General features: G+C 35.7%; 1 protein-coding gene across 1 annotated transcript in view; it reads right to left on the minus strand.

Annotated features, from left to right (window-relative positions):
- ACADM (acyl-CoA dehydrogenase medium chain) overlaps positions 1–10,542 on the minus strand; it is a 42,746-nt gene that overhangs the window by 27,545 nt on the left and 4,659 nt on the right. Inside the window, 7 exon segments of the mRNA XM_042783399.1 lie at positions 1,666–1,796; positions 4,532–4,612; positions 6,325–6,425; positions 6,840–6,876; positions 6,878–6,939; positions 7,058–7,127; positions 7,235–7,332. Of these exon segments, the coding sequence (XP_042639333.1) occupies positions 1,666–1,796; positions 4,532–4,612; positions 6,325–6,425; positions 6,840–6,876; positions 6,878–6,939; positions 7,058–7,127; positions 7,235–7,332 (580 nt within the window).

The following is a 10,542-nucleotide window of genomic DNA, read 5'->3' on the forward strand; positions in this document are numbered from 1 at the left end:
GCTTTGGGAGGAACAGTTGGAGAAAGGGCTGGAGGGAGGCAGCATGTTGGCCTGGAACGAATAGGCCTTGGGTTACTGCTGGTAATCCTGTCTTCCTCTTGTGGGATTAGAGGAGGTCAGAATATGAGGCCTCCTTGCTGTTTTTGCAACTGCATAGTTCATATATATATATATATGTATGTATATACATATATATATATAGAATCAGAATTTTGCAAAAGGAGGCAGAGGCCACTCAGTTCATTTTCCAATCAATGAAAATGTGTTTCTTCTAGGAAGTTTCTATTTATAAACTTCTAATGACAGATAAGCACATTATTTTCCACGACAATTAACACATATTGGACAGCACTGTTGTTGGAAAGTTTGTCCTTATGTAGAGCTAAATTCTGTATTTTTCTAACTGTTACATATTAATTCTAAACAGGCTTCTTGAAGCTATAGTACAAAGTTTATTCTTTGCATGTGATATTATTTCGAAACTTCCAAGATTCTTCCAAAGCAACCAATCTTAATTTCTTTAAAAATATGTTTTCTAGGCTTCTCCAAATTCAGCCTATTTATCAGCTTTAAGATTTATTCCAGTCTGTCTTTGCATGTCTAAAAATGTACTGCCCAAAACTGTTACCAATTTTTCCTGTTTTTGATGCTCTCCTTCTATTATTTCAGCTTGAAATTAAAAAAGCTTTTAAAAAGCTGATATATTACAGTTATTAACCTTCTCTCATCTATTTTCTACAAATAATGTTACCAAGAAACTAAAAACAAGGTAACCATAGGAGAAAATGGGAAGAGAGCTGTTACATTTTGAGGATCACAATCAATGTCATGAAACAAAATGTGTATGAACTATTCTATAGGAAATGAATTTCTCTGTAAACTTTCACCCAAATCCTAATGAAAAAACAAAAAACCAAACCCATTGCCTTTGAATCAATTCTGACTCATGGCAACCCCATATACTACAGAGCAGAACTGATTCAGTTTTCTTGACTGTAATCTTTATGACAGCAGATTGCCAGGCCTTTCTTCCATAGTGCTGCTGGGTGAGTCTGAACAGCCAACCCTAAGGTTAGCAGTGAGTATAAACTATTTCTGCCACCCAGAGACCTTTATGTATGTCTTTAAACAATATTTTATATTTGTACAAATAATTTTCTGATACTTTCCTGAATTATTCATTATTTTTGGACCTGTATATTTGGACTTTTTAGAGTTTATTAAAGTAAAGTTCTACCTTCTTTAAATGAAAACTTGAATTTTAAGATTACTTCTGCTTAATGCTCAGAATGAGAGAAATATGCTATACTAGAGGTTTTCTTTTTTCCTCAGAATCTTAGAGAGTTCTAAGGAGGTGTTATTGTAGGGTATGGGAGTAGAGATACCAGGCCAGGTAGATGGGGTTCTAGTCTTGTTAATCAGATCCAATCAGAACAGGTGCTTTTATTTTATAAATTATACTTCTGAGAGTTAATTTGAAGAAGCAGTTCAGGGGTGTTAAAATATTATTGAAAATCATTTAACTATTTATAATACCTTATGGACTTTCCAGCTCCATAAATATAGCTACCTTAATTGTGGTGGTTTAAAGATAAAGAATAGAGAGAAAGCTCTAAATATAAAATAACTAAGAAGCAATATAAAGAGATGTTGTAAACAACATACCAATTAGCTTTTCCACCATTGGTTATCCACATCTTCTGACCATTAATAATATACTCATCTCCCTTCTTTTCTGCTTTGGTCTTTATAGCAGCTACATCAGAGCCTGCTCCAGGTTCTGTTACACAGTAGGACTTTAAAGTATGGAAACAGAAAATATTAATTGCTAGTTATTAAATTATGAATGTTTTGAAATAAGGATTATGTTTTTTTAAATCAGCATTTTAAAGATTTTAAATAATCTAAAAATAATCTTATGGAATCAAATAAACTTCTGAAATGTGATACATTTAAAATACAAAATTAGATGTAGGATACCAATAAACCATGTCAAAAATTAAAATATTAGATATGCTTAACCAAGTTAATTAAATTCAAATTCACAAGCACTCATTCATCCAAGCATTTATGAGTACCTGGTTTGTACCTGGTTATGAACCAGAAGATGGAGTAACCAGAGATGAAAGTCATCCTGTCCTCAAGATTTCTGCAATGTGACAATGGATGCAAGTACCAGAGATGAAAGAGATCCTGTCCTCAAGATTTCTGCAATGTAACAATGGATGCAAGTACAATGTTATATATCTGGTGTGAAATACACACATATAAAATGGACTTGAGAAACTAGCTGACTTTCAGGGTGTCAGGAAAAACCTCCTGGAGGAAATGATATTTAAGTCTCAAAAAGGAAAAGGAGCTGATTAGGGAGAGGAGGCGGTACGGATATGTATTCCAGGCAAAAGTAATAGCATATCTGCAATGATACCAATAGAAGAGTCAGAGTTCCTTAAGATAAGAACTCTGCATATAAGGGATTGGTAGAAAACAAATCTGGAAAGAAAGGAATAAAGCAGATGACAAAGAACCCTTTATATCACATTAAGAAGTTAAAATTTGCCAGGAATGACAAGATGCAAGCAGTACTTGATTAAAGGAGGTGAAAGGTGCAAGTGATAGGTAGTTGTGTTCAAGTTTACTGAGTGGCAAGTACCGTGGATACAAAGCCTAAGGTAAAAATTCCTTGCCTTCAAGGTATTTGTAATCCAAAGTGGAGAAAACCTTAACAATTAGTTTTATTTATTAAAAAAAAATATTTTTTCCTAGCAATTAACTTTAATTCAAAGTAGTGCAGGTAAGTTATTACTCGTGGGGAGGTGGAGGTAATAGTTAGTAAAGTGGGTGGAAAGAGAAAGAAGCAAAACTTACTGGAAAAGAGAAGACAAATAAAAGTGAGGCAGGTAGATTGAATGCACACAGGAATGAAATAGCAATTTTATTTGGAAAACTACTAGCAGTTCAACATTGGGGTAAAAAGATGCCGAGGGAAAAAAAAAAAAAAAAAAAACCACTTAAGGAATAAAGTTGATGAGTTTCAGAGAAATCCAGAACCTTGTAGTTAGTATACAAAAGTTGGGCATTTTTCCGAGGAAGTCAGGTTCTAAAATGGGTTGCAAACTAAAAAATATATTAAGTACTACTGTCACTGTTGCCATGAAGCCACATTTTTATAAATGCTGAAGAATGTTTAGATTTGCGTATTAGTTCATTATGACAGTATAAAGGATGGATTAAGGGGGAGCAACAACAATTATAGTTCAGATAGTGGTCTAAGTATTTTACTCATTTAATCCTCACACCAACCCCTATGACATAGGTACTATGTATCTACACTTTAAAAACAAGGAACTTGAGGCACACTGAGGTTAACTATTTTTCTCAGATTCACACAGCTATTCAGTGGCAGAGGTATTTGTAGGATAAAATTAGAATTAGGGAGATAAATCAGGAGGCTGTGGAATAGTACAGACAAGAAATAGAAGCTAGCTATAACTAAGACAGAGGTAAGATGGGGGAAGAAGAGAAGACAGAATTGTGGAGTGAAATCCACAGGATAAGATTATGAAATAGGATATTGGGAAGCTAGAGATGATGTTAAAATGCTTCTCAATTTTTTACTTTCAGTATCTTCTGATTATATATACTCTAGAAGAGACACAGTTCTAAAGAGTAAGGAGAAAATAATTTGGTTTGGAACATGTTTAATATATTTTGGTCCAGCCAAGAAGAAATGTTTAATAGACATGCACATATGCAACTGTAAAGTTTGGAGGAGAAGTCAGGGCCACTATTTAAAAGGTAAAAGACAACTCAAATGAATATACCTGTCATGACATCAGATGGGGAAAGTGACTTAGTAAAGACTAAGATTTATATGATCAACACTGCAAATACTATAAGCTATACAGTAAGTACCCAAAATATGAGTGGTGTCAGTGCCAGCCTATTTTGTACTGATCAGACCATGTATGAGTCAGACAGAAATTATGATGCATTTCTGTAAAGTTACACCATATGTGCCTGCCTCTCCTGTTTCCCCCTTCCACCTCCTCTAACTGCCACTCACGAGATAGCACAAGCAACCCTGCCTCATCCTTCTCCTCCTCAGTCTACTCAACATGAAGACAGAGGATGAATACCTTTATGATGATCTACTTCTACTTAAAGAACAGTAAATCATCATCATGCTGTATAGAGTTAATAAACTTATCTGTTGTGTATATTCGGAAGGAAGGCTGAGCATTCCTACTTCCGTAGTGATACTGCCTTGGAAACCCAAGGAGGGGTCGCTATGAGTCGGGGCCGACTCGATGGCAAATAATAACAACAACAACGTTGTGTATATGAATGTCTTTGGGTGAAAAGCTAGTAACTGTATAGCAAAAATTGTGTTAATGAAGCTATCACTCTCCTTAAAACTCATCTTAATCTGTTATGGTCCATTATCTGTTATATTCAGATTAAAAAGGAGAAATAGTACTCTTGTTTTTACCTTTAAATGTGAAATAAAGCAACAGTTACACATACTCACACACATTAGTGGCTCCTCAGTCATCCTTCCCAAATACTTCTTTTGTTGTTTATCATTTCCAGCAATAATAATAGGCATTTGCTATAAAAGAAATTGACATTAAAGAAAAAGCAAGATATTTTAACTGATATGTAAGTTCAGAGATGCTATAATTCAAACAAAAGAAGAAATATTTTCTTCCTAAGTGATCCAAAGAACTGGCCTTTACTTTGCATCTAAGTTACAGAGCTACAGCAAGCAGAAATAAATGTTAATCTAAGCATATTCATAAACTTTATAAATTATATGGAAGACTTGTTGATAACACAATATGTTAAAATCTACTGTAGTAAAATATACCAATAAAGAATTAAATTTAGGATGAGTGACCTGGTATGTATGACCAGAACTCCGAAAATTTCTAACTAAATTTTAACACTGCCACTGGCAACAAACATCCTGATCTTTCTCTTGAATGCTAACTCCCAAACCATCCTGACCTTTTTCTTTTCTTTTTAAATTTTATTGTGTTTTGGGTGAAAGTTTACAGAGCAAATTCATCTTCCATACAGCAGTTCACAAATACTTTGTCCTGTGACCTTGACTATAATCTCCCACAATGCAACAGCTCTCCTCCTACTTCCTCCTCGTAGCCACCTCTTCCCTGTGTCCTTCCCTCCCATGCACTCCTGCCCCCCTGAGCTGTCTCCCTATACATACACAACCCTTCTAGTCTCCCATGACTGATCTCTCCAAGGAGTATATCTACCTAATGTAACTGATTAGCTCATATGCCTGTCTTTTATTTGGCTGGAAGCCACAGGGGTGGGTTCAATTCCAGACCTGAAGGGCAACTAGGAGCCATAGTCTCAGGGGTCCCACCAGACTCTATCAGACCAGCAAACCTGGTCCCTTTTTTTCCATCCTGACCTTTTTCCTGAATGTTGGCTGTGAACCAAAACCAAACCCATTGCCATCGAGTTGATTCCAACTCATAGTGACCCTAATGGGACAGGGCAGAACTGCCCCATAGCATTTCTAAGGCTATAAATCTTTATGGAAGCAGACTGTCTTATCTTTTACCTGCTGAGTGGCTGGTGGGTTTGAACCACTGACCTCTTAGTTACCAGTCAAATGCTTTAACCACTGCACCACCAGCTGGCTGTAGGCACTGCCCTAATCTAAGAATTGCCACTGGAAGCAGCCACAAAGGTACATAGTTTCTCCTCAAGGACAGATACTCTGAGAACTGGAGATAACAAGGCCGGAGTGACTGAGCCTTGGTATCAAAACTCCAGGCTACACTGCAAAATCTTGTGCTCCTTTTCTTTTTAAAGAACACTGGGTTCTAGCAACTAATATTTTTACTACTAATTTATTTAGCACTAGGAAAAGTAAACTGTATGAATGGTTAACATTATTGATTCAATAAATCAAGAAGATACTTAAGAGATGGAAGAAGACAAAAATCCATCGAGTTATTCCTCAGGATAAGATTAACTTTTGGTAATAAGACAAATATAAAAATCTCCAAAACCAAAACTCTATAAAATATTGCAAATAACAATGTAATGCAGAGAAAGTTTGTATAAATAAGCCTGGGTGGATAAAAAAGAAAAAATCATTACACTTTCATTTTCTATAAAGATCTCTCACTTTTAGATATAAGCTGATAATAAAAAAAAAGTTCCATAGTAAGATTTTTACTTGACAAACTTTCATAAACATCCATTATCTATGTAGTCCCTTCCAACCTAACCTAGTAGTAACTTTCTCATTAACAGTTTAGTTAATTAATTTTCTAAGTAACTTACCCCCAAAGAATTTGCTTCAATAGCAGTCTGAACCCCAGTACATCCATAGGCCAATTCTTCAGTAATTAAACAACTATCAAAAATTGCAAGTCCAAGGCCTCCTACAGTATCAAAATATTTTAGGAGTCCATTACAATATATATTGCATCTCTACAGAAATAAAGGTGAACTACTTTGATTACTTCAAATCCAATCAAATAAAAGCAAATTTGCAAACACAATATTTGTAACACAAGAAACTACAGAAAAGTATTGTGGCTGGCATACTGACAAATTATGCTTTTCTAAAATAAATTTGAAATATTTTGAAAGTTCTCTTACTACTTATAATTTATACCTATATTCCTGTTTCAATTTGATTTTATAAAGATTTGTTCCAACTCTGCTGAAATTTTGATCCTATCACTTAAGGAAAGAAGTGACAATATTAGAAGAAAAAAAGTTACCAAGAAAATGTAAAATAGAAGATAGGACTAAAATGTAACAAACTGATCAACTCTAGTGAGAGAAGTTACCAAAGTTAAGGATCAAATTAAGGTTGGAACTAGTTATAAAGAAAGAAAAATACCTCTAAGTATGAATATAAAACTTCTAAAAGCAGGTAAATACTTAAGTCTGAACAAGCAAAGGTAGAAAACCATTTAATGGAAATAAATACTTGAAAGACTAAGCAGAGTTTCACAATTTATCTTATTTATTTGTATTCTAGGATTAAAATTCTGAGAAAGTTTACCACAACTCTCTGGAATGTGTGTATTCATCAACCCAAGTTCCCAGGCTCTTTTAATTAGGGGGACAGGGAACTGAAAGAAAAAAAGCCAGTTAGTATATTTAAATCTAGATAGTTTGCTTATATGGCCTTGTAAAAGCTGCAAAAGACTTTTCTCTCCTTAAAAATGTATATACCTACCTCGCCACTTTTATCATAATCCGGAGCAACAGGGATTATTTCCTCCCGGGCAAATTTACGAGCAGTAGCTTGAAATTCTTTCTGTTGTTCATTGAGTTCTAAGGGAAAATTATTTTGAAAACATTAAAATGGGACAATGAATGAACAAAAGTCCTATGAAATCAGTATGTACAAATTATATTTATAATAGGGACTTTAACCCTTGCTTAACTAGAAAATCAAAGACTACAATGTTACATTACTTAAGAAGATTTCACTGTATAATATAAATGAATCTATGTCAAAACAAATGTCAAAGGAGGTAGGTAAGATTTCTAGCTTTTACAAATCAGTAATATGTATAAACCTGTAAAGTGCACGTGAGTTTTTCTTTTCCAAATGGTTTTTTTTATTACTAGTCACTAAACAGCAGCTCTGGTAGCATAGTGCCTAAGCCACTTGACTGCTAACCAGAAGGCTGGCGGTTCAAACCCACCAGCCACTCCTCGGAAGGAAGGTTGGGCAATCCTACTTCCGTAGTGATACTGCCTCGGAAACCCAAGGAGGGGTCGCTATGAGTCGGGGCCGACTTGACGGCAAATAACAACAACAACAACAACAACAACAACAACAAAACAGCAGCTCTGGTGGTAGTGCCTAAGGCATCTAACTACTAACCAGAAGGCTGGCAGTTCAAACACACCAGACACTCCTTGGAAGGAAGACTGGGCAATTTACTTCTGTAGTGATGCTGCCTGGGAAACCCAAGGAGGGGTCCCTATGAGTCGGATCCGACTCTATAGCAATGAGTGAGTGAGTTACTAAACAGATGAAAGCCAGGGTACAGGAGGCAATGCAGGTGATAGAGCAGCTGGGGGAGACCAGGAAGTGAACAGAGAGGTTCTGGAACAGATAAGGAAGACAAATTTGTCTGTCAGTTTGTTGTACTGTGGTGGTTTACGTGTTGCTGTGAGGATGGAGGCTATGTCACCAGTATTTCAAATGTCCAGCCATGGTGGACAGGTTTCAGTGGAGCTTCCAGACTAAGATAGGCTCGGAAGAAGGAAGGTACAATTCACTTCTCAAAGAACTGGGCAGTGAAAACCTTATGAATAGCAGTGAAATACTGATATATTACTGGAAAACTTTATGAATAGCCCTGAAACACTGTCCAATATAGTGACAGAATATGAGCCCCACAGGTGGGAAGTCACTCAAAATACGACTAAGGAAGAGCTACATCCTCAGAGAGGCAACCTTAGTGATGAGGATAGAGTAAAGCTTTTCAGACCTCCATTTGCTGATGTAGCACATCTCAAGATGAGAAGAAACAGCTGCAAACATCAATTAATAATTGGAACATGGAATGTATGAAGCACGAACCTAGGAAAACTGGAAGGTGTCAAAAATGAAATAAAACGTATAAAGATCAATATCTTAGGTATTAGTGAGCTGAAATGAACTGGTTTTGGCCATTTTGAATCAGACAATCATATGATCTATTATGCTGGGAATGACAAATTGAAGAGGAATGGCATGGCATTTATTGTCACAAAGAATGTATCAAGATCTATCCTGAAGTACAATGCATCATTGACAGGATAAAATCCATATACCCACAAAGAAGACCAAATACTACTACTACTACTATACAAATTTACACATCAACCACCAAAGCCACAGATGAGGAAATTGAAGTTTTTTACCGATTTCCACAGTCTGAAATTAACCAAACATGCAACGCAACCAAGACGTATTGATTATTACTGGTAATTAGAATGCAAATGTTGGAAACAAAGAACAATCACTGGTAGCTGGACAATAAAGTCTTAGTGATAGAATTTTGCAAGACCAATGACTTATTCATTGCAAATACCTTTTTTCAACAACATAAATGGTGGCTATACAAATGAACCTCAACAGATGTAATACAATAGGAATCAGATCTACTACATCTGTGGAAAGAGGTAATGAAGCAGCTTAGTATCTTCAGTCAAAACAAGGCCAGGAGCTGACTGTGGAACAAACCATCAAATGCTCAAATGCAAGCTCAAGTTGAAGCTGAGGAAAATTAAAATAAATCCACGAGAGCCAAAATATGATCTTGATAATATCCCTCCTGAATTTAGAGACCATCTAAAGAATAAATTTGATGCACTGAACACCAATGAGCAAAAACCAGAGGAACTGTGGGATGATCAAGAACATCATACATGAAGAAAGCAAAAGATCATTAAAAAGATAGAAAAGCAAGAAAAGACCAAAATGGAAGTCAGAATAGACTCTGAAACTTGCTGTTGAACGGACAATAGCTAAAGCAAATATAAGAAATGATAACATAAAAGAGCTGAACAGAAGATTGCCATTTCAAAGTGCAGCTTGAGAAGACAAAGAAATGTGCAAAGACCTTGAGTTGGAAAATGAAAAGGGAAGAACACTCTCAGCATTTCTCAAGCTGAAAGAACTGAAGAAAAAAATTCAAGCCTCGAGTTGCAATACTGAGATACTATGGACAAAATATTGAATGAATATCAAAAGAAGATAGAAGGAATATACAGAGTCATTGTACCAAAAAGAACTGCTTGATGTTCATCCATTTCAGGAGGTGGTATATGATCAAGAACAGATGGGTACTGAAGGAAGAAGTTGAAACTGCACTGAAGGAATTGGCAAAAAACAAGGCTCCAAGAATTGACAGTATATCCATTGAGATGTTTCAACAAACGGATGTCACACTGGAGGACTTCCTCATCTATGCCAAGAGATTTGGAAGACAGTTACCTAGCCAGCTGACTGGAAGAGATCCATATTTGTATCTCTTCCTAAGAAAGGTGACCCCCAAAGAATGTGGAGATTATTGAACAATATCATTAACATCACATGCAAGTAAAATCTTGCTAAATATATTTCAAAAATGGTTGCAGCAGTATACTGATAGGGAACTTCCAGAAAAGCAAGCAGGATTCAGATGAGGATGTGGAATGAGGGATTCATTGCTGATGTCAAATGGATCTTAGCTGAAAGCAAAGAATACCAGAAAGATGTTTACTTGTGTTTTATTGACTATGCAAAAGCATTCAGTTATGTAGATCATAAAAAATTATGGATAACATTGAGAAGAATGGTGGAATTCCAGAATACTTGATTGTACTCATGAGGAACCTATACAAAGACCAGGAGGATGCCATTGGAACAGAAAGAGAATACTGTTAAGGCTTAAAATCGGAGTATGTTAAGGTTGTATCCTTTCACCATACTTATTCAATCTGGATGTTGAGCAAATAATCCAAGAAGCTGGATTATATGAAGAAGAACATGGCATCAGTATT

This window comes from Orycteropus afer, unplaced genomic scaffold, assembly GCF_000298275.1.
Source record: "Orycteropus afer afer isolate SDZICR_OR568_19922 unplaced genomic scaffold, OryAfe1.0 scaffold01038, whole genome shotgun sequence".
NCBI classification, from domain to species: Eukaryota; Metazoa; Chordata; class Mammalia; order Tubulidentata; family Orycteropodidae; genus Orycteropus; species Orycteropus afer.